General features: G+C 33.8%; 3 protein-coding genes across 4 annotated transcripts; 2 read left to right on the top strand and 1 right to left on the bottom strand.

Moving 5' to 3' along the window:
* Window positions 1-722: 722 nt before the first annotated feature.
* On the top strand, window positions 723-1,660 carry LOC133839697 (metallo-beta-lactamase domain-containing protein 1). The gene has a single exon (XM_062271360.1). It carries the CDS (start codon window positions 799-801, stop codon window positions 1,450-1,452), a length of 654 nt encoding a protein of 217 aa, XP_062127344.1. The 5' UTR covers window positions 723-798; the 3' UTR covers window positions 1,453-1,660.
* A 1,063-nt stretch (window positions 1,661-2,723) lies between these two features.
* LOC133839680 (tubulin glycylase 3B) lies at window positions 2,724-13,867 on the top strand. Of its 2 annotated transcripts, XR_009894118.1 has the most exons (4): window positions 2,724-4,215; window positions 4,634-5,547; window positions 5,616-5,663; window positions 13,856-13,867. XR_009894118.1 is itself a non-coding variant. In XM_062271335.1 (3 exons), the coding sequence occupies exons 1-2, from the start codon at window positions 2,958-2,960 to the stop codon at window positions 5,536-5,538; spliced, it is 2,163 nt and encodes a 720-aa protein (XP_062127319.1). In that variant the 5' UTR covers window positions 2,724-2,957; the 3' UTR covers window positions 5,539-5,547; window positions 5,616-5,792. The 2 variants fall into 2 exon arrangements, 1 of the variants encoding a protein (XP_062127319.1); XM_062271335.1 differs by lacking the exon at window positions 13,856-13,867 and having other exon boundaries at window positions 5,616-5,792.
* On the bottom strand, window positions 9,064-11,425 carry LOC133839687 (tubulin glycylase 3A). The gene is made up of 2 exons (XM_062271348.1): window positions 10,829-11,425; window positions 9,064-10,763 (listed from the first exon to the last, which is right to left on the bottom strand). The coding sequence occupies exons 1-2, from the start codon at window positions 11,115-11,117 to the stop codon at window positions 9,724-9,726; spliced, it is 1,329 nt and encodes a 442-aa protein (XP_062127332.1). The 5' UTR covers window positions 11,118-11,425; the 3' UTR covers window positions 9,064-9,723.
* Window positions 13,868-26,076: the final 12,209 nt, after the last annotated feature.

Genomic DNA, 26,076 nt, shown 5'->3' with positions numbered 1-26,076 from the left:
AGAACTAATGACGAGAGATGATCACGACGGTATTTCGTTGCGCTATATGTAAGCGTATGTATTATATTGATATGATTTGGCTTCAAGAGATAAAATGTATTCTGTCTATTTTTTTTTTCTAAAGAATTTAAACTACTGAATTACTGATTTAGAATAAATCTCCATGCAAAGTGATTTGGAAACGAACTCCATCTAACCTGTGTGGCACCTACAATCTCCAAAAGTCGGCTTTCGGTTAAAATTTTGTAAGTTTTAATTTCTGAGGCACCCTGTTATTAATTTTCTTCGATTTATGGTGCATTTTAAATATAGTCAAGTTTTTTTTTTTTGTTGCCTATTTAATTATTAATTTATTATATATTATAATAACGCTGAAGTTGACGGTACGTTTAGTGTATATAAGCTGGGGGTTTTCACGTTAGCAGTAATGCGGCGGTAAAATAGAAAAAAAAATTCTTATGTGGAATACCTTTATCCACTGCATTTATTTTTTTTACGTTTCGAACCGACTTTTTTTCTTATAAGTTTTTACATTGGGCGAACGTAACATTCGACCTGAACGGAAAAAAACCGAAAAAACCGAGGTTTTTTAGTGCAGTGGTTTTTCGGTTCGTGCCAATGGAAACCCCGAAACGGGACTTTAAAAAACGTAAAAAAAACTGAGTGAAGTGGAAATAGTCTATAACTTGGAGAAAAAACAGATTTGACTGAAGAATTATCGTAATCGTAATCGATTGACAGATAAATGAAGAAAAAGTCTTTTTAGTTGGAAGTCAATGTTATACTATAAATATTTTTATGTTGAAAATGCCGATATTAAAAAATCAAGTCATTGTTCTCCAGGAAGGTTATTCTTACAAGGACAGCACTGATGCCACTACTATGCATGCAAATTGCAGTTGTACACTTATACGTTGTCGAGATGGTACCAATATTATTGTAGACACATTAACTGCATGGGATGGTGAAAACCTAACAACTTTATTAAAAACACAGCAATTACAATTGCACGACATTCACATTGTCGTTTGTACCCATGGACATTCTGATCATGTGGGTTGCAATTATCTGTTCCAACAGGCACGTCTACATATAATTGGTTCAAGCATTTCAAATCGTGATCTATATTACGAGCATTCTGGTCCATTGGACATTCATGGCGAAGTGCTGGTCGAGCAGACGCCTGGTCATACACTCAGCTGTGTATCCGTAATAGTTCACAACTCGCATATTGGAGGCACTGTGGGTATTTGTGGCGACCTTTTCGAGCGGCGCGAAGACATAGAGGATGAACAGATCTGGATATTAGCGGGCAGTGAGAATGAGAAACAGCAACGCGAGCAACGATATCGAATGTCCCAATTGTGCAACTTCATTATTCCTGGACATGGGCCAATTTTTGAAGTGGATGAAGCTTTGCGTTCCAAATTAAAATTAAAACAGAATGTATAATTTATTTGCATTTATCTATCAACATACATATGTATGTGTGTGCGAGCATATGCAAGTAGTATGGGTTAAAGAGTTTGCTTAATAATTTGTGGAATACTAACAAGTGGATAAAAATCAACAGTTAGTACTCGTTTACTGCCTACATGATTATATGAATTAAGAATGAATGTTTTCTTGAGTTTTTAGAAAAACAAAAATATGTGCAAAGCTAGACTCTTACTTGCCAATTTAAAACTAAACATACATGAAGTCGTTGATTCCAGTGCTAGCCGTTTCCGTTGCAGTTTTGTGGATGGCGTTGCCTTTGTTGCTAAACAAAAATGTTGACACTGCGCGAGTGTCGTTATGCATGCAGTTTCGTAACCTGCAGCTCCAAGTCGAAGTGCTGCATAACTAATAGAGGTCTGCATGAATATAGTTAAAGCAGCATTCGGTACCCTCACTCTAAGCTCTGACTGACTGAGTGAGACATTGAGTAAAACGGATTTGGCAAATGTGGTAAAGGCATGAGTAGAAAATTTACTCTATCCAAACGGCGACGCAATACACGAATGAGTTTCACGACCGAGTACTCGGTTAGTTGTGCGCCGCATTGGAGACGTCAAATTTATTGCGTTTGTTTTTGTTGTTTTTGTATTGCTTTTCAATACAAGACATAGAAAAATGGAAAGACATGAATTAATTATTATATGTATATGTATAATTTATTTATTTTATTTTTCAATGACTAAATGCAGAAACATAATTTTGTTTATTGTATCTGAATTGATAGCAATAATACATCGTTTTTCTGAAATTAAATTTTTATTCTTTTATATTTACATATATAAATTTATATATATACATATATATAATTATTAATGTGCTTTTCTATTTACAGATATATTATGTATATTCATATATTATGTACTACATACGCAAAACACTGTTCTTACGCCTTCGTCCAAGCTCTGCAATCTTAAATTTTTGCTCCTGCTCTCCCTGCCATGAACGACGAGAATGCCAAAATTTCATTGGAATACTCGAAACATTTACTCTGCATTCACTCATTCTATCCATTACACATTGGTTTGAATTTCACTCATTCTGCATTTAACGAAAACAACCCTTACCAATGCGCAATTCACTTTGTTGAAACCGGTTTGGCACGCCGAATTGCGACTTAAGCTTATTGTACTCAAATAACCGAAAAATTTGAGTGCATTCATGCAGACCTCTAATAACTAACTCTGTTATTTGAATGTGAAAATATCTTGAATAGTCAGTATTTTCTTGTGGATTGAGGATATGTTTTTATTTTTTGAGTTGTGATTCAGAAAATTCTTCTGTTCAGGTAATACTGTGTATTAAAAATCAAAAATATTTTGCCAATTCAAATTCAATACTGAAAAGGTTTGATACTGCTTCAAAATTTCTCGTTATTTGCAGCAACAGCTGCATAAGCACCAGACGCATTTACTTAGTCATCCGAAGATTAATCACTGGCATTAGCAATCCATTTTAACATGAGTCAGGCATCAACGAGTGCATTTAATACACGAAACAGATATTATAATCCTGTCTCCAGAATACAGACACTCATACAAAATTTGGATGCGGAATTAATCACGCTTTGTAAACAATGCTCCATGCCAAATAATGTAGGTGGCAACAGTTTGAATAAAAGTTCTCTTTTGGCGCAGGGAGGAAGCCAACATCATACTCATGCCAGCTCCGCGAATATCGTCGTGTCACAGGTGCGTCCCACAAGTATTACAAATTCGGTAGGCGCATTAGCGCCTGATGCACACAAACGTCAGCTGCGTAATACTTATCGGACACGGGTCATTGATGCTTATCGAAATCGAAGAATTTTTACCGTGTACGGTAACTATCATACAGTAAGACGCGCTCTGGTGCGTCGCGGTTGGTTGGAGAAGCTGCCGGCAAACCGTCATGCTAAATTACAGACCATGTCAGAAGATTCACTTTTAGAACTGGCGCGACGTGGCAATGAGTATGAAGCAGTTGTCTTATCCAAGATGATCAATAATTTTCCCGCCTTCTTCATTTGGCAAACGAAAGGCGCTCGGGACACATTTCCAGAAGTCAAGCCCTATCGAAATCGTGTAAGACGCAGTCAGGTTCTTGATTTCTCTACGAAAGTCGGTCTGGTTGGTTGCGCTGAGCAAGAACGTTGGTTTCGCGAAGACGGCATTTGTGGAATGAGCTATCCGCGCGTCTACCGCTTGGGCGCAAATAGCATGGAGGAACGTGCTGCCTTTATCGAAGATTTCCATCATACTCAGGCACGTGCTTTGTTGCGCTATATAAAGGAGCACCGTCCTATCGATATGGTTGATATTGAACATGGTGCCGTAATAAGCACAACGATTGACTTTGCTTTGAATAAGGTAAAGAACATGATTAGACAAAAAGAGCATTATTCGCTTGACGATGCACGTATTAAAATGCTAACGCCAACTGAAATGGTTGAGAATCAATCGTTCATGATGCAGTCATCTAAGGTACTTCAGACGAATGCCAAGTTTAAGGTTAACGAAAAGGTCATGGCGGAATATGCTCGACTTGCTGCTCAATACTTGGATCAAATTGAATCATTGCGTTCAGATTATCGGTGGGATGGTTGCCGTAATCTCTGGATATTAAAGCCCGGATATCAGTCTCGCGGTATTGGAATCGTTATACGTAATTCCTTGGATGATATTCTTCAATGGACATCAAACAATCAAAATCGAAAATACATTGTACAAAAATATATTGGTAAGTATAATAATTAATAGTTTTATATACAATGTGTAAGAAAAGATTAAGCTAAAAATGTCAAGATTTAAAACCTATTTTTGTTTTTATACCCGCTACTCATAACTGTATGCCGGAACGAAATGTATGTAACAGACAGAAGGAGGCATCTCCGACCCTATAAAGTATACATATATATTATTGATCAGGGTCAACAGCCGAGACGATATAGCCATGACCGACTGTGATATATTTTCAGTATTTTTTATTTGGTATCTTTTAAATTTGATGCCACAAAATTTGTTTTTAATCAAAATGGTTAGCTTTCTTAATCGTTATTTTAAAGAAACGGCACTATTGAAATTATAGAAAATGCACAGGTTTTAAAATTGTAAGATATTATATCTAGTCTCATATTTAAATTATATTTTTTTTCTAGAACGGCCATGTCTGATTTATCGCACTAAGTTTGATATTCGTCAGTACATGTTGCTCACAATAAGTGATGCACAGGTATCCATTTGGATATATAAGGATTGCTATCTACGTTTCAGTTCGCAAGAGTTTACGATGGATGATTTACGGGAATCCATACATCTTACTAACAATTCAGTGCAGAAGCGTTATAAGAACAAGATGACAAGAGACTCTCGGCTACCGAAGAATAATATGTGGTCGCTCGATCAGTTTAAATGTCATTTGCGTCACGTAGGTGCGCCTGATGGTACTTGGGCGAAGATATATGATGGTTTCAAACAGAATTTGACGGCTGTGGTTTTGGCCAGTTTAGATGAAACCGAGTTGACGCCAAACGCATTCGAGATATATGGCTGTGACTTTATGCTAGATGAATATTATAATCCCATACTGATTGAGATTAACTCCACACCGGACTTATCACCTTCCACGGAAGTGACTGCAAGGATTTGCCCTTTGGCCGTAAGGGATTGTATACGCGTAGTTTTGGATTTTCCACGGAACCCCATGGCGTCTACAGGTCAATTCGAGCGCGCGTTTCAAGTCAATTACAGTGTAAATAAGGAACAAGATGGCACGCGACCCCTTGAACTCAATGGTACCCAAATGAAGCTTTTCGAATCTTTGCCTAAATTGAGGGTGAATCATCGAAGCGGTCTACTTCGCAAGATCCTTAACAATGTCACACCCTCAAACAAATTAAACAAAGATAAATTTAAAGAAAAGAATGCCAAAATTACTGGAGGTAAGACGGGAAGCAAAAAACTATCAAGAGAAAGCTCTAAAGCTCTTGATCTAGGCATTAGGACGACTTTAAACTCCACAACACGTGAGAACCTGGCACTTCAGTATACTGCACCTAAATAAAAGTTCGCGGTAAGATATAGACTATTAAACTTTTAAATAATTATTTTTAAATAACTTAATTTATATTTATTTTACAGCGTCATAGCTCTATCTGAAATAAATTAATCTTATCGAATAACAGTTAAAATATCTCCAGATCAAGATTTAATTTTATTTAAATCAAAAGTTCAACAATATTTTTGTATTTAACTTAATTAAAGTCTCTAATAATTAGCAGATCTTTGAAAGGCATTAAATAAAATATTTAACAGTAACAGCAAATATAATTTATAACAAATGTTATATATTTATCTTAACGATAGATTTTTTCTAATAAATATTTTTCAATATTCCTCCACAATATTCTTTTATGTAATTCATACAGATTTAAGCATTTATATTTAGCTTACAAGAATAATAAATTTTATTATCATGCGGTCAATAATTTTTTGTTTTTGTTCTTATGTATTTTAATGTATTTTAATCTCAAATGGAATCAAAAACATTTAAGACTGACTTCTTGACAAATTTGTATAAATTAATGTTTTATAAGATTTACATTGTAAAAAATATGTGTAAACGTATATTGTAACTAGAGCTATCATTACTATTTGGCTCTTTTTGATATTACGGATGTAATCATCAATACTACTCATTAGTTATATTTTGCAAATTGATACTACAGTTATGTAAAACCCTATCTGGTTGACTATAAATTGTAGCCGAAGTTATTATTTTATACAAGCTATCCATAGGCTAAAACAGTTTTGTAGCTTTTTTTATAGACAAAAGGATCCATCTTTGACCCCATAAAATGTGTACATATGTACATATATTGTTGATCAGCGTAAGGTTGATTTTCCTCGTCCGCGCAAAACAAAAGAAATAAAAAAGAGTAATATTATATTATTATTATTATTATTATTATTATTATTATTATTATTATTATTATTATTATTATTATTATTATTATTATTATTATTATTATTATTATTATTATTATTATTATTATTAATGTTATTATTATTATTATTATTATTATTATTATATTTATTATTATAACTTTGTGCGTCAGGAAATGTAAGTAACAGGTAGAAGGAGGCATCTGCGACCCTATAAAGTATATATATTCTTGATCAGCGTCAACAGCCGAGACGATATAGCCATGTCCGTCTGTGTGTCTGTCCGTATGAAACACTGGATCTCAGAGACTATAAGAGATAGAGCTATAATTTTGTCGACAGCATTTGTTATATTTGCGCGCAGATCGAGTTTGTTTCAAATTTTTGCCACGCCCACTTCCGCCCCCGAAAATCAAAAAAATTGAATAACAAGTCTAATTTAAAAGCTAGAGCTGCGAATTTTGGTACATACAATAATTATTGTAGTAGTTATGATTCCTGAATCAGATAAAAATTGTGGAAGTTATTAAAGAAATACTTTTGTATGGGCAAAAACGCCTACTTACTTGGGGTCTTAGTTGCTTTGGCTGAAAATCTGGTATATTGTGCCGTCTAAGGTGTATTGCGGTATCATTTTCAAAATATACCGAATATACTGCAAAAATACTAATAAAATACCAAATGGTATATTTGGTATATCGATATAGTACCGCATTCAAAATATACCATAGACGCACAAAACAGCAGCTTGTTAGGCAAAGCACCTGCGACCCCTAGTTTTTATTACATCGCAACCAGGAATCATAACTACTATAGTTGTTATTGTAGGGAGTGGGCTTGGAAAAAATTTGAAACAAACTTGATCTAAACATAATAAATGCTGTCTAAAAATTATAGCTCTATCTCTTATAGAGTCTGAGATCTAGGTGTTCATACGGACGGACAGACGAACATGGCTAGATCGTCTCGGCTATTGATGCTGATCAAAAATATATATAGTTTATGGGGTCGGAGATGCCTCCTTCTTCCTGTTACATACATTTCCTGCCGGCACACAGTGGGCGATTTGGTCCCGCTAGCGGCATTTAATTAATAACTTCTAAACTAAAATAGATATCTTCAGTCGGTTTTTTTTCACTGATCAGAAAAAAATCATAGAATTTTTTAAGTTAACCAATTTTTTTTTTAAATTTTTTTTAAATTTTTTTTTTTAATTTAAACAAATTTTTTTTTAATTTAAAATTTTGTTGTACTTTTATTTTATTTGAACTTCAATTAATATATTTCATATATAAACTTTATCTAAAAAATGATGGGATGATGGAAAAAAATGGGATGACTTCTGAGTGCAATACTAAAAAAAGATCCCTTTTTGGTACTAACACTGTGTCTAAAAAGTACCATAGTTTCAAGGCTAGCAGATAATAGCAGTTGATATTACACATTTTGGACGCCACTGATTCACACTTTCGGCTAATAAAGGAGTTAGACTGAACTTAGTTGAATAAATTAAGTTTTACTCCACGAAAGACAGGTGTACGCTAATCCGGGCTAGTTGTTAGAACACTGAATTACCACTACGTTTTATGAGCTACACATTTATAGACCGGTCACAAACATTGATTTTTTTGAAAATACATACCTTGAATATAATAAAAAACCAAACTTCTAACAAATTCACCAAAAATTGTAAATTTCCGAGGAACTCAAATTCCATGCGCGCAAAGAGAAAAAATTGTGTAAAGCTCTTTGCGAAATCATATGGTGTGTTTGACCGATCACAGCTGATGATCAGCTGATCGTAGAGCTTTCAAAAAGCTTTTAAAAATCTAATCAAAGCATCTGCTATCGATATGTGAAAAAATATTAACGGATTTTTAAATTTGAAAATTTGAATTAAATGCCGCTAGCGGGACCAAATCGCCCACTGTGCGGCACAACCTTATAATACATATATTGGTATGGTACTGCATTAAAATATACTATTGACAGCTATAATGGTCTATGAGATCCAATGTTTCAAATGAACAGACGGACATGACATAGTCTTGGCTGTTGACTCTGATCAGGAATATATGTTATACTTTATAGAGCCGGAGATGCCTCCTGGCTGTTACATACCTTTTCTGCAGACACCCTTTTATCCTATGGGTAGAAAAACATCGGCAAAGCTATGCATGTGTGGTCTTTATCAGGCGTGCTCCGGTATTAAATTTTCGTTTTCGTTTTGGGATCCAAACCAAGATTTTCGTTTTTAGGTGCTCCGGTTTTCACAAGTTTTGGTCATCGTTTTGCTATTGGAATGTTTCATTTCTTATTGCTGAAACAGCTGACTTGTGTTTTAGTCAGAAAAAAACAACAAGAAAAATACTTTTGTATGTCCAATTTTTTCGTGGATGATTTTATCCTACATATATAGATGATTTATGCTTTCCTCTGAAAGAAATATATTTGTCTTTTGTCTTTTTCGCAATTAAAGATTTGAAACTTACATTAAGAAAAAAAAACAGTGGATCAGCAATTAGCTGTTCCCACAAAAAAGGGAACACCTTTTTAACCGATTTCATTGATTTCAACAACTTTTTTATGAAATTTTAGCATTTAAGTATTTAAGAAATTAATTTAAACAAATTAGTTTCTAAAAAACAAATTTTACATCAACAAATTTAGTGCCATCCGTTTTATTATATAAGACGGCAAAATGTTATTTCCAAATTTGAGGTGGGATCAGAAATTCTAAAAACAACTGTTTTAAAAATAATTACATGCCTAATTGATCTTCTGGTGCTCTTAAAAGGATGACAATAAACCAATGAGTCAACTTTTTTTTTCCTTTTGCAAATAAGATCCGATTTAATGTAGAAAAAGGCTTTCACTTTTCTTTTCTTCAAGACAAACTTACTCGTTTTGCAAACCAAAAGAATCTTGTGAAAGTGAAAACGGGAGAATGTGAAAACCGGAGCCCTGCTGTATATTTCGTAAACCTGTTGGGATGTAGGTGTTTCAACGAATAAACAGCCTTACGAACATTGCGGTATGCACAATATAATTAATAAAATAATTTTTAATTTAACAAAGAATGTTCTTAACGAAAAATAAATTTTATCGCAAATATACATAGAAAAATCGGAACTGTGGATGTAATTATTACTTTTTTTTAAAAAACCGATAACCGATTTTACGAAGAACATACTGCTAGGAAAGGCTTTGATATTCGATTAAAGATCAAAATCTTTTAACATAAGTGTTGTTTGGTTCATTGGCAATAAGCAGAAACACCATATAGTTATATTGTAGGCTTAATTTAACAAGTAGGTGTTTTACATGAAGTATTGTTGCCGTTGAGATGGTCAGTTTGTTGCCCGGCAATGGGTGAGATGGCAATTTGCGGCTGAGAAAGCTTCGCTTCAGAGACCTGCTTTATAGCGGCTAAGATGGGTTCTCCACGGTGTAATGCTTGGACCGAAACGCTGATAGGTAGCCGTAGTCCATTCGACTTGCGACCAAAGGTTCGACCGACAGCATGTATATTAGACGAGTACTCTATTTCAGATTTGCTGCGTGCAAATCTAAACGAACATATACCACTGCTGTCCATCAACCGTGCAGTTTGAGCTGGCTTAGTTTTGGAGATGCTAGTTGAGGTGTTTGTTACATTACGTAAGCTTCGCCATTTGCGATCTCTAAGGACTGATGCACTTGGTGGGTCTGATTTTTCCAGCAAATTATCCGCTCCGTTAGAAGCTCCATAATTCTTAATAAGAATTTTAAATTTGGCTTCGTTGCTGACCACTTGGTTGGCACTAAAACGCGGTCCACAGCTACGTTGTCGTTTGTGTGGTAAAGCGCCGAAGTCTCTTCTTTTTTTATGTGTGTCACTCAGCAGTTGGGTAATAGATTGCCCGGCCTGCTTTAAAATACATGGGTAGGTTGAAGCGGTTGTGGATGCCGAATTGGCTAATGTTGTTTTTATAGCATCAGGGTGATGCTGAGTGCTGTTGATGCTACTTCGGCTGCTGCTCAGTGGTTCTATCATGTACTTCTCTATATACTCAGTGGCGTTAAATGTGGGCATGGCGCGATGTATGCGCGATACAGTCGCTGCTGGTACGATGGCGGAACGTTGCCGGAATACGCTGCTGGTCGCAAGGCTACGCTCCTTTCGCTGTTGCTGGTATAAGCTGGTAGAATGACTATGGCCATGATTCACCTTGTGCAGTAACTGTTTGCCCTTGACAAATAGATTGAGGCCCATGTAGGCGGGTGTCGGGGGCACCACCTGCCGATAGACCAATTCGAAATTCCCCAAATCAGACTTAGGATCCAAACGTCTGTCCACGACCACTAGAAAAACATAATTTTAAGATAATATTTTTTATTTTCGCAAACTATTAGTTGAACTCACTCACCTTTAACTACATCCTCAAGGCACTTGGGGCACATACGTGCTGTCACGCTAGTTGTTGCACCTAGATCAGGACTTGAGTTAATCTCAATAAGCCAAGGATAAAAGTTCTCGCATATCATAAAATCCGCGCCAAACAGCTCGAACGTATTTATCCGTCTATCCATATTTTCTTGAGATGCCAACATGGTACCCACTATTGCTTTTCGCATTCCTGGATAAATCCGTTCCAACCACATATTGTATTTCCCAATCTGACGCAAATACGCCTGAAACGAGTAGCAATCCCACATGTTCTCACTGGGCAGTCTCTTATCCCTTTTACCATTTGGATACTTCTTTTGAATCGCGTGGTTAGTTAGGTGCACCGACTCATGATGATTGCTTAGGCTGTATTCCTGTGAACTAAATCGCAAGTAGCTTTCCCTATAGAACCATACAACTAGCGGCTGCGTGTTTGTTATAAGAAACCATTGGCGTATGTCAAATTTAGTTTGAAAGACTATAAGAGGGCGTTCTGAAAAAAAATTAAATGGTACTCACACTTTAGGTATTATAATCTATAAATATAAAAATCTTCGCCAAAATTCTATCACTCACTCATTCCTTAATTAAAAATCAATGAGCAAAAGTGAAAGCGCTATTACATGCCTGCAGTCAATGTCGGTGATGCCTCCGAATCAGCGAAGCAAGCTACCAGCAAAAGGGCGTGCGATGAAATCTCACACTGAAATATACTTTCTCTGTGTAGAATAGTAGCAAAAACCAGCTCTAACTCTAAGTTTTAAAATTTGATATTCCAAAGTAATAAAACAATGCAAAACTAAAAAAAAAAATTAGTTTATTAATTTGTTTGTTATTTGTTATTGGGGTGTTTGCTTAGATAGGTTGCAAGTGTTGGTATTTAATGTGATTCTATTTAAGTAGAGGGCGGTACATTTTTATCTTACACATGGAGCAAGAAACTGCAGCGGTAATATAATTAAAGACTGTAATTATATCAAAGACAAACTTACATATATGATTAACATTTGACAAAATGTACATAAAGTAAACCGCGGCAATTGCCAAAACAAAAACAATTTTTTTTTTAAACATAATGCATAATGCTTGCGGCGTTGATTCTGTGTCATCGTCAATTTTGACTGCAGTCATATTAATTTTAAACGTTTGTTACAGATTGAAACCAGTTTTTTAGCTAAAATGATTTATTTTTATTTTTCATACAATCAAACTTTTGGGTTACTTATAGACCATACATAAGTCTTTGAGTTCACCTATAATGATTAAACCGGAACCATATTGCTCTCAATAATAAAAAAAAACAAATAAGAAAGTTACAGTCGAGTGTGCTCGACTGTGAGATACCCGCTACCCATTTTTAATAAAGGCAAAATATTGCGGTATTATTTTCAAAATATACCGAAAATACTAAAAATATACCAAATGTTTGGTATATCGATATAGTACACCATTCAAAATATACCATGGACGGCACAATGTGCCAGATTGTCGGCCAAGGCAACTCAGACCTCTAGTAAGTAGACGTTTTTGCCCATACAAAATTAGTTCTTTAATAACTTCCACAATTTTTATCTGATCGCAACCAAATTTCCAGGAATCATAAGTACTACAGTAATGTACTACTACAGTTATGGTATATACCAAAATTCGCAACTCTAGCTTTAACATTAGGCTTGTTATTCGATTTTTTTTGATTTGCGGGGGCGGAAGGGGGCGTGGTAAAAATTTGAAACAAACTTGATCTGCGTGCAAACATAGCAAATGCTGTCGAAAAAAAATTATTGTTCTATCTCTTATACTCTCTGAGATTCAGTGCTTCATACGGATGGACGGACAGACCGACATGGCTATATCGTCTCGGCTGATCAAGAATATATATACTTTATAGGGTCGGAGATACCTGTTACATACATTTCCTGCCGGCACAAAGTTATAATACCCTTCTACCCTATGGGTAGCGGGTATAAACACGAAACAAGTCTTTTCTATCAAGTATTTACCGATTTTTCCGGTAGTAATTGAGCAAGATTTTTGTATGTCGCTTTTATACTCGCATCCCATGATCTTAAAGACTATGCAAATAGCTATAACAGCACTAACAGGTAGAATTTGTATTATTATTATTATTATTATTTTTTATTATCGAAATATCAAATATGCATATTGGTATACATATTTATTTATTTATTAAGTATTTATAAGGCGTGTTTAAATAAAACACTGAACTGCCGTTGTTTAATTTGTTAATTGATGTTAGAAAGCATTTTTTAAAAAGTGGTTGAACAGGAGCGCTACAGAAATGGCTAGAGATTTGTACTTATCGTTGGAGAGATTTTAATATTTTGACTTTTTTTTGTTAGAATACTAAGTAACTTGAAAAATATTCTCGATTTTTTCTCTTCGAAATATAGCATTTTTTCGCAAGTGATTTATTTCGATCATCTTGGAACAGCGCTAAAATTGCTAATTTTCGGTTCATTTGATTCTAATACCTTTGTCCACTTTTTCGACCTTAATATGTTTACTTTTGCACCTCTAAATAGTTGATTGATGGAATTTTGGTCATTAAAGCATATGCGCTTGGTTGAAATATGATAGAAATTGGAAATTTGCATTTTTTTCACCTCACTTCATCTCTCGGTTGCTACAACTCTCCTTACAACCGTTTTATGAAGGCGTTGATGATACAATTGTAGTATATTTAACACTTTTAATAAAGTCAAAGTGCAAGATAAAGGGGTAATAGTGCAGTGGCGTAATTATAATAATTCAATATCTGCGATAGTAAAATGAATGAGGTCCTCAAATCAATTAAATAATAAAATACACAATCTCCTCTTTCACACATATAATCGGCAACAGGAGCCTACTGTATGAATTAACATCAAAATTTTAAAAGCATTTAAATGGGTTGAAAATTAATTCAGGGACTGTAAAGATTATAATAAAAATAATTATTGAAGCATAATCATGAAGCCGCCCACCGAGTTAGCCTAAGCTAAATAAATATATCACCAAATATGATTTTATCTATAGATGATAACAGATTCTTAAAAAGAATTCTGTGCACACTGCGCTGCGACGTGATCATTTTGAATACCCATAAGTGTATCACACGATCACTGCGTTGTGATATGATAATTTTAACCGCTTGAAAATGCACTTAAGTCAGGTGCATAACATTAATATAAAAATAGAAAAGGGCTTATCTACGTTAGAGATAAGACACTATTGTTAGCTATATAAGATATAGCTAACAAGTAATCAAACAGAATACATACACCCTATTCGTTGAGTCCATACAACGGATATAACTACTACAAACATTTTTTAAATTGGTTTTGGCTTACCATTTGCCTTAACTGAAATTTCTAAATGCTTAGGAAGCTCTTTAGCAAATTCATTGTTGGGAAAAATCGCTGAGGCGATATACCCTATATGAGGCAGTATAGATTGGTAAATTTAATCGGATCGGCGATTTTCCAATCTGCGAAATAATGCGACACTTTGAGCAATGACTTCCAAAGAGTTAACAAGAGACAGGGTAAACTCAATATTATACAAGCTGCCTAATTAACCTTAATTTAACTCAACCTTGTGATAGCAGCTTAATAGCTAGAAATGTTACAGCAATATTTCGAATATGTTAAACAGGGGTACCACACACTTCCACTCAAATTTAACTTGTAGGTGCATTTTAACTTTGTAAAAAATGAAATTAATTCAATTTGTAATTAAAGTGTGTTCAGTTTACTCTGTGGAGTAAATTTATATAATTAAAATTTTTGTAAATCACTACATTACAATGGATTGACATGTTCTACTTATATCTATTTGTCTACGAAAACCACTCGTAATTCTGTAGCATGGTGAACACTTTTCAGTGGTTTGACGTTTAGTGATTTCCCAAATCAAATAGTTTTGCAAAGTGTAGAGCTAAAAAAAGTGACTTACGAAGTTAACAGGAGAGTTAAAAATAATTTTTGGTTAGATTAGACCGTAGCACTATGGTCCAGGAGACTACTTTTCTTGATGGAAATTAATAACTCTTAAACTACTTGAGATTTCTTTATGCGGTTTTTAGCATAATTTGTGAAAAGTGGGCGGGTCTACTCTTACTGGAAATATTTAAAAAAAAAAAAAAATTTTTTTTATATGCGGATGAATTTAACAAATTTTAATTTTATTAATTTTGACTTCAATTTGAAGTATTACATCATTAAATTTTTATTAATTTGACTTCTGATCATAAGAAATTGAGTTTTTTGCTAGCTGAGCGAAATTGTTTCTTCAAGTCGGCTTTATAATATTAAGGGATTTAAACTCAATGGAAAATATTTTTTTTGTTATACTTTTACGTATGTATAATTAAAGCATATTCATCAACTATAAGACTATACATATCAGTAAAATCTAAAATATTTTAGTTTTCTGCATCCTTATGCTCAACAAAACCAAACATGTTCTCAGCGATCGCCTAAAATCGTCTAAAATCTTCTTATTAACTTTTCAATTTCACTTTTCATGTGTAATAACATTTGTTTTAGTATATAGTGTTCTCATTTCAAAACTGTAATATTCGCAGAGCCATAATTGCTTATTGAAACGGACTTAAAATATCTTACTTTTGTTGCAATTTATTGTCCGATTTTAACAATATTTTCGACTATCGTTTTGGTAAAATTGCAATTAAGTTACTCATATCAATTACTATTTATAGATATTCCTTAAAAGTGAACAAACAATATAAACTTTGCTTTTTTTTTTCTCGTCATTGATTTTCATCTAACCTAAAATAGTGAATTTTTGCAATTGAGGTTATGATATAAAAATGCAAAATTCAAAGAAGAACGGCGCTTATGGCATTGTGAACTATATACAATCGAACAGGAATTAATTTCTCTACGACACACAATTGGTCTCTTGCCTGAACAACCTTCAACACAACTTCAAAAGTCTATTTGAAAATGAGATTTATTTTCAAATTGCCCCATGATGTACGACACACTTTGACATAAAATTACGAAGACATTATAACGGTTTTATACGCCGCATATAACAAAACACGTAGAACAAACCACAATCTTTATAATTCATCGCAAAAATTGAAACAAATTATCGTTTTATTTAGTTTTATACTAAATTTTAAATTGCACTAAATTCTGCACTTTTCCACAACACGTGCTATTGCATCAGATCAGCTGTGTTTAAAAGCTGATTTCGCGAAAGTGGCGCCATCTATTGAAATTCCTACGCGTAGGATGACGATTTTCGTGATATTCTCTTGGAATTCCCTTATACGCTTTGAAAATCTTTTTTAAAAAGAACACTTGAACTTTGATCGTTTGTGCTTTCTTGAATGAGAGTTACATTTCGCTTATGTGGCGTTGAAATGCGTTATTGTAATAGAATATTTAAATATTTTAAATTGAGCTATGATTGAGACGTGCTCTTATGCGATAAGGATCCGTTAAATAATTGAATTGATTTTCTGACGAAACTACGGACTTAACCATTCGAAAATATCATTGAGTAATTAAAATCCAACTCGAACAAGATAGAGTGCAAGGAAAGGCGATTAGACACAGTAATTTTTATCGTTGGTTCAGTATTTGCAACAGCTCTAGCAAACAAAATAAGTAAGAAAGCTACAGTCGAGTGTGCTCGAGTGTGAGATACCCGCTACCCTTTTTAAATAATTGCAAAATATTGCGTTATATATGTAGGTATATTGATACATTCCAAATATACCATAGAGTGCAAAATATGCAAAAAATTGAAACAAACATATCAAGTGCTGTCAAAAAAAATATATCTCTATATCTTAAATCGCTGAGACGGACAGACGGACATGGGTATATCGTCTCGGCTGTTGACCCTGATCACGGATATAAATATGTCCGATATAAATTGCATCATCCTTTATTTGTGCTGTGATTGGTTGTCTGCATTTTGCCGCTTTGACAAGTACAGTTATTGCAAGTACAGCTTCTCGTCGCTGTCAGCAAAAGGATTGAGAGAGCAGTATGCTCATGCAATCGCCTGTGAAAGCATCCGAATGCGCTTCGCGATAATGAACGAACAGACTTCGGCAGAACAGACTTCAAAAAATATTTTATAGGGTCAGAGATGCCTTATTCTGCCTGTTACAAACATTTCCTGCCGGCTCAATGTTATAATACCATATGAGTAGCGGGTATAAAAATGTAAAACAATAATGTATAATTACACAATAAGAACCGGGGTGTTCTCATTCGATCTGCAAGTGTATTCACACGACATATGTTACATGTAAGCCCAATGCAGAGCTGCTGGACTCACTCCCACTTGTGTTTGGCTTTGCTTTGAGAATTTTGTTGTTGTCAGTGTTCTCTTTTTGTAGGCTGCAAATTTATTGGATTCGGATTATCGCGTTCATATTAGAATTGGTTGCTGATTTTATTTGTTTTGTATGACGCGAGAGACAAAAGTAGCTTTCCATGCTAAAAATAATTTTACTTGTGTCTGTTGATAAGCAAAAAGAACAACATGTGGGCAATTCCCTAGAAACTGCAACCACTGCCAAAAAATTCAAAGTCTATAAAAGTATGTTTTCTTCACATTTGTTTATAGGGAAAATATTAAATTTAACTAATATAAGCAATTTTTCCATTTACTCATAACATACTTTAAAAATTTCAATGCAAAGTCGAAGATTAGCAAAAGTTCTGTTTTGAACATTTCTACTGCAAGTTTTGTTTTGATTCATTTTCTTAAAGAGTGGCTGTATGCATTGATACTCGCAATTTAATATCTCGTATAATATCCAAAGAAGATATAAAAAAACTATGCAATAACTAATAACTGTAAATTTCTTATCAGCTCATCAGTTCTATTTTTGTCGCGTGCGACAGTGAAAAAGTGCATTTGTTCTGAGTGCGTCTAAAGTTTTTGTCCAGTGAGCATGCAAAATTGTGTCCAAACACATATGTATTTTGCCACCAAATATAATAAAATAAAAATTGGTTAAATATAAGCACTGCTAAATTTTTAAAAAATTTTGAAATTTTGTCGCGTGCGACATGGTACTGCAAGTTTTGTTTTGATTCATTTTCTTAAAGAGTGGCTGTATGCATTGATACTCGCAATTTAATATCTCGTATAATATCCAAAGAAGATATAAAAAAACTATGCAATAACTAATAACTGTAAATTTCTTATCAGCTCATCAGTTCTATTTTTGTCGCGTGCGACAGTGAAAAAGTGCATTTGTTCTGAGTGCGTCTAAAGTTTTTGTCCAGTGAGCATGCAAAATTGTGTCCAAACACATATGTATTTTGCCACCAAATATAATAAAATAAAAATTGGTTAAATATAAGCACTGCTAAATTTTTAAAAAATTTTGAAATTTTGTCGCGTGCGACATGGTAAGTAAAATTTTTATTTTATGTTATTCGTTTGATAATGTTTTTTAAATGTAGATGAATGAAGGCAAAGAAATAAACAAATTACGGTGTAAACAGTGGAGAGTAAATATAAAAAATGATGAAACAAAAATGCAAATGTATAAATTAAAAAACAAGGAAAGAATGCGAAATGCTAGACAGACGAGGAAAAGGCTGACTGAAGGTAATGGCAAAATAATTGAAGAGAAAAGAAAATATGATCGCATACGTCAACGGGAGAGGCGCCAAAAACTCTTTGATATTTCACGCGTACGCCAACAAGAATCTGCGGTTTATAATTGCCATCAAACTTTAGTAAAAGCCGTATAAAAAGTAGAGAAAGCGCTGCCCAAAGATTTAAAAAAAAAAAACCTAAAAGTTCTGGAAGTTCTAGCAAATAAATATAAAAAACACGAAGGAAATGCATGCATAAACCAATCCAGAAAAGCAAAACCAAAAAGCTTAATCAATAACATTGATTTGTATCAAAACGATGATATAAGTGTGCAAGCTGCAAGAAAAAAAGACACGATAATAGTTGAGGGTAAGCTAGTGGCTAAGCGGTTCATGCTAATGACAGTCTCAGAAACGTTTGAGTTGTTCAAAAATACTTCCCAAATGAGAAGGTAGGCTTATCAACTTTTTTTAATATGCGACCTCGCCATGTCCAATTAGCAAATAAAATGCCGCACAATATGTGTGTGTTGCATGTACATATCATGCGAACTTCGATTTTCTTTTGAAAAGTTGCGCTAATGTAATTCCATCCTTTCCCAGCGATTTTGAGACGTTTCTTAAAGCGGTTTGCTGCAATATTCAAGATGAATATTGCATGACAAGCCATTGTAAGAACTGTTTAACATTACTCAAAGATAATTTAATTCCTCTTGCATATTTAAGTAATATGGAAGATGAAATAAGCTGGCAACTATGGCGTAAAATTGACAATTCTATAGTCCTTTCGAATACAGCTTCAACTGTATCAGAATTGGTTAATGATATAGAAGCTAAGCTATCATCATTTAAAACCCATTTCTTTGTGAAAAGAGCACAGCAAAAATATTTTACAGAAAAAAAACAAACTTAAAGCCATCTGAGCTTGCTATTCAAATTGATTTTGCTGAAAATTTCCGATTGTCAAATCAAAACGCGATACAAAGAGCTCATTTCAGCTACCAGCAAGTTACAATTGGTTGGCTGGTGCTTCACGGTCGTTTGCCATTGTGAGTAATAAACTCATCCATAATAAACATGACGTTTATATTTTTGTTTTAAAGCTCATTAGAGAAATTAAAAAAGTGTGTGAAAGCTTCTCAAAACTCTGCCGCTCAACTGAATAGGTTCACATAAATCCGCTTGCATTTTCATGATTTCTTCATCACATATTGACCGTACTCATGTTTTTTTAAATACATTTCATCATTATATTTTTGTCAATCAGTGTGTGCTAGTAAAGAACCGTTTGTGATGTACCGTTACTTTGTATTTTCTGTTTTGCTATTTCTTTCGCTAATTTCTGTGCAATTTTTTGGTTCAACTGAATAGGTTCAGCTGAAAGATTTTTAGTTTGCAATTAAACTTGGCGGTTTAGTGACACATTTTTGATGCAAATTTTTAATTTCATATATTTTCTTTAAATTAATTGAAAAATGGAAAGCGCAGAACAATTATCGGAGTATGAAAGAGGCCAAATTGAAGCCTATCGTGAAAGTGGTCTTAGCCATCGCAAAATCGTTAAAAAAAATTGGACGAAGACAATATATGAAAGGCGGAGTCAAACACGCCACCTCTGCGGCAGACTGGAGGCATATTGTGCGAGCTGCGTCCAATTTGCATCTCTCAGCACACAAAATTAAAGAAATTTGGGGTGTTAAAGCCAGTGTGTCAATAGTTAAAAGAGTGATTTTGTCGGCTGATCATCTAAAACGAATGAAACTTAAAAAAAAACCACCGTTAAATGATGCACGTAAAGTTTCACGACTGCTCTTTGCGCGTAAGGACATGAGCTGGACGAGTGAATGGCAGAAAGTGGTTTTTTCAGACGAAAAAAAATTTAATTTGGACGGCCCCGATGGATACAACTATTACTATCACGATCTTCGAAAGGAAGAGCATTTCCTGAGCCGTTGCCATAGCTGTGAAGGAGGCGTAATGGTTTGGGGTCGGTATCAGTCTTTGGCACTTGTGACCTGCAATTTGTTACTTTCAAAATGAGCTCAGAAACCTACAAATCTATAATACAGACAGCCTTTCCTTATTACTCCAATATTTTTCACGTTATTAAATCGACTTACCAGCAAGATAACGCTCCTATTCATACAGCTAGGGTGGTAAAAGAATGGATTAAGGCTCAAAATGTGGACTTGCTCGAATGGCCCCCATATTCACCTGACCTCAATATAATGGAAAACGTATGGGGTTGCTATCGCGCAAGGTATATGAACGAGGCAGGCAATTTGATAGCAAAACAACTTTAGTTGCGGCAATTAAAACGGCCTGGACAACAATTTCGCTGCAAATACTGAAAAATTTGTATAGCTCGCTTCCCGATCGTTTATATGAAGTTATATCGAAAAACGGCAGATTCACTCATTATTAAACTTACTGAAAATTACATTAGAAATGTACTTAAGTATAAGCCAAGTGCCAAAAATATAAAAATATCTTAAGTTACTTATGTATATAATTTGAATTTTTTTAGGTTGAACCTATTCAGATGAACGAAAAAAAATCATTGATTTTTTAAGCTTTCAGAAGAAAAAATAAATAAGGAATAAATAATATGTTTTTGAAAAAAACTTTTACAGATTTTAATTTTAATATGATTTAAGAATTACAGAAAAAAAAATTATGTAAATCGGAAAACTGGTTTAGAAATTATAGATAAATTTCTACCACTGAGATGATGAACCTATTCAGTTGAGCGGCAGTGTATTTTCTGATAGCAGCTGCGCAAAATTCAAAAATAAATACATTTTGAACAGCTTGAATGAAATTTTAAAAGAAATTGGTTGTGCAAATATTGACTGGAACTTTTTTGCCAGTTCTCACGGAAAAGGCGCGGTTGACGGAGTTGGAGCCGTAATTAAAAGAAAAATGTGGCAAATGACAAAATTAAAAAACCTCGTGCTCCAAGAGCATTCTCTTTTTATCAATGTGCAGTAAACAACATAAATGGAGTTAAAACTTATTTCATATCATCCGCACAAATTGAAAATTTGGCTATACAATAGTTATATGACAAATGGAAGGATGTGCGCGGCATACCTGGTATAAGATTGGTTTGGCTGCAATGGCCAACAGACAAGATCAGCTAGAACAGCATATTCATTGAAATCAAATATTTTTGACAATAATATTATAATTTAAGTTTGGTAATTAACTTTCTAATGTACATAATATGAATATATTGCTTTTTGTTGAACTTTATTAAAATTATTTTTTTGTATTAAATTTCTGTTGAAAATAAAAATATATACTAAATATATTAAAAAACAATAAAAATGCCTCTAATTTACTAAAAAAGGAAAAAAGTAAATAAAAAGTATGATGGAAAAAATGTCGCGTGCGACAGTGATTAAAATTTAAATTAAAAAAAACAACTTAATATTTTTAAGTCAAATCAAATACACTATTTAGATAAATATATGCTTAATGCATTAAAATTGATTGCATTAAAATCTTTCATCACGTTTCGCTGAAATCGGTGCTTGAACTGGTTTTTGAAAAAGTAAAGTCTGTTTCTTGTCGCGTGCGAATGCGCAACATTTTTGCAATTTTCTTGAAAATGAACAATTGCCCAAAATCCATCTTGGCACCAATTGTAGTGCTAACCAAGAGCTATAAGTTTCAATTTTTACAAAATTAAAATAATGTCTTGGCACATGTTTTTTTTCAGTTTGAACGAGTACAAATGTCGCGTTCGACATCAGAGGATTGCCCATATCTTCATATAAAGAAGCAACTCAGATGAAGCTGTGGTCCCAGGTAATTCTACACATTGACAAGGTACTTCGGTGCGTGAATGTGATATTGTTATTCTTATATCCAAGTTATCAACATATTTAGAATTCTTCCTAGCATTTCATTATGTGAAACAATTATGTGTGTTACGCGGGTAACATTTCTTTTGACATTTGTAACTACTTAAGGTGCAAGATATAAAGTGTATTACTACTGACAGCAACAAATTAATTGGTGCATAATTACTCTTATTAATATTACTGTTTTTTTTTTACCTATATACTTTTGAACGACGTATCGACTTTTGGTAGCTATTGATGGGCTAACAACGCCTAATATTTTCTTAAGATTATCCATTAGAAGTATAAGTTACTCATATCAATTACTATTTATAGATATTCCTTAAAAGTGAACAAACAATATAAACTTTGCTTTTTTTTCTCGTCATTGATTTTCATCTAACCTAAAATAGTGAATTTTTGCAATTGAGGTTATGATATAAAAATGCAAAATTCAAAGAAGAACGGCGCTTATGGCATTGTGAACTATGTATATACAATCGAACAGGAATTAATTTCTCTACGACACACAATTGGTCTCTTGCCTGAACAACCTTCAACACAACTTCAAAAGTCTATTTGAAAATGAGATTTATTTTCAAATTGCCCCATGATGTACGACACACTTTGACATAAAATTACGAAGACATTATAACGGTTTTATACGCCGCATATAACAAAACACGTAGAACAAACCACAATCTTTATAATTCATCGCAAAAATTGAAACAAATTATCGTTTTATTTAGTTTTATACTAAATTTTAAATTGCACTAAATTCTGCACTTTTCCACAACACGTGCTATTGCATCAGATCAGCTGTGTTTAAAAGCTGATTTCGCGAAAGTGGCGCCATCTATTGAAATTCCTACGCGTAGGATGACGATTTTCGTGATATTCTCTTGGAATTCCCTTATACGCTTTGAAAATCTTTTTTTTAAAAAAGAACACTTGAACTTTGATCGTTTGTGCTTTCTTGAATGAGAGTTACATTTCGCTTATGTGGCGTTGAAATGCGTTATTGTAATAGAATATTTAAATATTTTAAATTGAGCTATGATTGAGACGTGCTCTTATGCGATAAGGATCCGTTAAATAATTGAATTGATTTTCTGACGAAACTACGGACTTAACCATTCGAAAATATCATTGAGTAATTAAAATCCAACTCGAACAAGATAGAGTGCAAGGAAAGGCGATTAGACACAGTAATTTTTATCGTTGGTTCAGTATTTGCAACAGCTCTAGCAAACAAAATAAGTAAGAAAGCTACAGTCGAGTGTGCTCGAGTGTGAGATACCCGCTACCCTTTTTAAATAATTGCAAAATATTGCGTTATATATGTAGGTATATTGATACATTCCAAATATACCATAGAGTGCAAAATATGCAAAAAATTGAAACAAACATATCAAGTGCTGTCAAAAAAAATATATCTCTATATCTTAAATCGCTGAGACGGACAGACGGACATGGGTATATCGTCTCGGCTGTTGACCCTGATCACGGATATAAATATGTCCGATATAAATTGCATCATCCTTTATTTGTGCTGTGATTGGTTGTCTGCATTTTGCCGCTTTGACAAGTACAGTTATTGCAAGTACAGCTTCTCGTCGCTGTCAGCAAAAGGATTGAGAGAGCAGTATGCTCATGCAATCGCCTGTGAAAGCATCCGAATGCGCTTCGCGATAATGAACGAACAGACTTCGGCAGAACAGACTTCAAAAAATATTTTATAGGGTCAGAGATGCCTTATTCTGCCTGTTACAAACATTTCCTGCCGGCTCAATGTTATAATACCATATGAGTAGCGGGTATAAAAATGTAAAACAATAATGCATAATTACACAATAAGAACCGGGGTGTTCTCATTCGATCTGCAAGTGTATTCACACGACATATGTTACATGTAAGCCCAATGCAGAGCTCCTGGACTCACTCCCACTTGTGTTTGGCTTTGCTTTGAGAATTTTGTTGTTGTCAGTGTTCTCTTTTTGTAGGCTGCAAATTTATTGGATTCGGATTATCGCGTTCATATTAGAATTGGTTGCTGATTTTATTTGTTTTGTATGACGCGAGAGACAAAAGTAGCTTTCCATGCTAAAAATAATTTTACTTGTGTCTGTTGATAAGCAAAAAGAACAACATGTGGGCAATTCCCTAGAAACTGCAACCACTGCCAAAAAATTCAAAGTCTATAAAAGTATGTTTTCTTCACATTTGTTTATAGGGAAAATATTAAATTTAACTAATATAAGCAATTTTTCCATTTACTCATAACATACTTTAAAAAATTTCAATGCAAAGTCGAAGATTAGCAAAAGTTCTGTTTTGAACATTTCTACTGCAAGTTTTGTTTTGATTCATTTTCTTAAAGAGTGGCTGTATGCATTGATACTCGCAATTTAATATCTCGTATAATATCCAAAGAAGATATAAAAAAACTATGCAATAACTAATAACTGTAAATTTCTTATCAGCTCATCAGTTCTATTTTTGTCGCGTGCGACAGTGAAAAAGTGCATTTGTTCTGAGTGCGTCTAAAGTTTTTGTCCAGTGAGCATGCAAAATTGTGTCCAAACACATATGTATTTTGCCACCAAATATAATAAAATAAAAATTGGTTAAATATAAGCACTGCTAAATTTTTAAAAAATTTTGAAATTTTGTCGCGTGCGACATGGTAAGTAAAATTTTTATTTTATGTTATTCGTTTGATAATGTTTTTTAAATGTAGATGAATGAAGGCAAAGAAATAAACAAATTACGGTGTAAACAGTGGAGAGTAAATATAAAAAATGATGAAACAAAAATGCAAATGTATAAATTAAAAAACAAGGAAAGAATGCGAAATGCTAGACAGACGAGGAAAAGGCTGACTGAAGGTAATGGCAAAATAATTGAAGAGAAAAGAAAATATGATCGCATACGTCAACGGGAGAGGCGCCAAAAACTCTTTGATATTTCACGCGTACGCCAACAAGAATCTGCGGTTTATAATTGCCATCAAACTTTAGTAAAAGCCGTATAAAAAGTAGAGAAAGCGCTGCCCAAAGATTTTAAAAAAAAAACCTAAAAGTTCTGGAAGTTCTAGCAAATAAATATAAAAAACACGAAGGAAATGCATGCATAAACCAATCCAGAAAAGCAAAACCAAAAAGCTTAATCAATAACATTTCCAATTTGTATCAAAACGATGATATAAGTGTGCAAGCTGCAAGAAAAAAAGACACGATAATAGTTGAGGGTAAGCTAGTGGCTAAGCGGTTCATGCTAATGACAGTCTCAGAAACGTTTGAGTTGTTCAAAAAATACTTCCCAAATGAGAAGGTAGGCTTATCAACTTTTTTTAATATGCGACCTCGCCATGTCCAATTAGCAAATAAAATGCCGCACAATATGTGTGTGTTGCATGTACATATCATGCGAACTTCGATTTTCTTTTGAAAAGTTGCGCTAATGTAATTCCATCCTTTCCCAGCGATTTTGAGACGTTTCTTAAAGCGGTTTGCTGCAATATTCAAGATGAATATTGCATGACAAGCCATTGTAAGAACTGTTTAACATTACTCAAAGATAATTTAATTCCTCTTGCATATTTAAGTAATATGGAAGATGAAATAAGCTGGCAACTATGGCGTAAAATTGACAATTCTATAGTCCTTTCGAATACAGCTTCAACTGTATCAGAATTGGTTAATGATATAGAAGCTAAGCTATCATCATTTAAAACCCATTTCTTTGTGAAAAGAGCACAGCAAAAATATTTTACAGAAAAA

Source organism: Drosophila sulfurigaster, chromosome 2L (genome assembly GCF_023558435.1).
Source record: "Drosophila sulfurigaster albostrigata strain 15112-1811.04 chromosome 2L, ASM2355843v2, whole genome shotgun sequence".
NCBI classification, from domain to species: domain Eukaryota; kingdom Metazoa; phylum Arthropoda; class Insecta; order Diptera; family Drosophilidae; genus Drosophila; species Drosophila sulfurigaster.
Note: the sequence above shows the minus strand (reverse complement) of the source record. Positions and strands in the feature narration are given on the sequence as shown.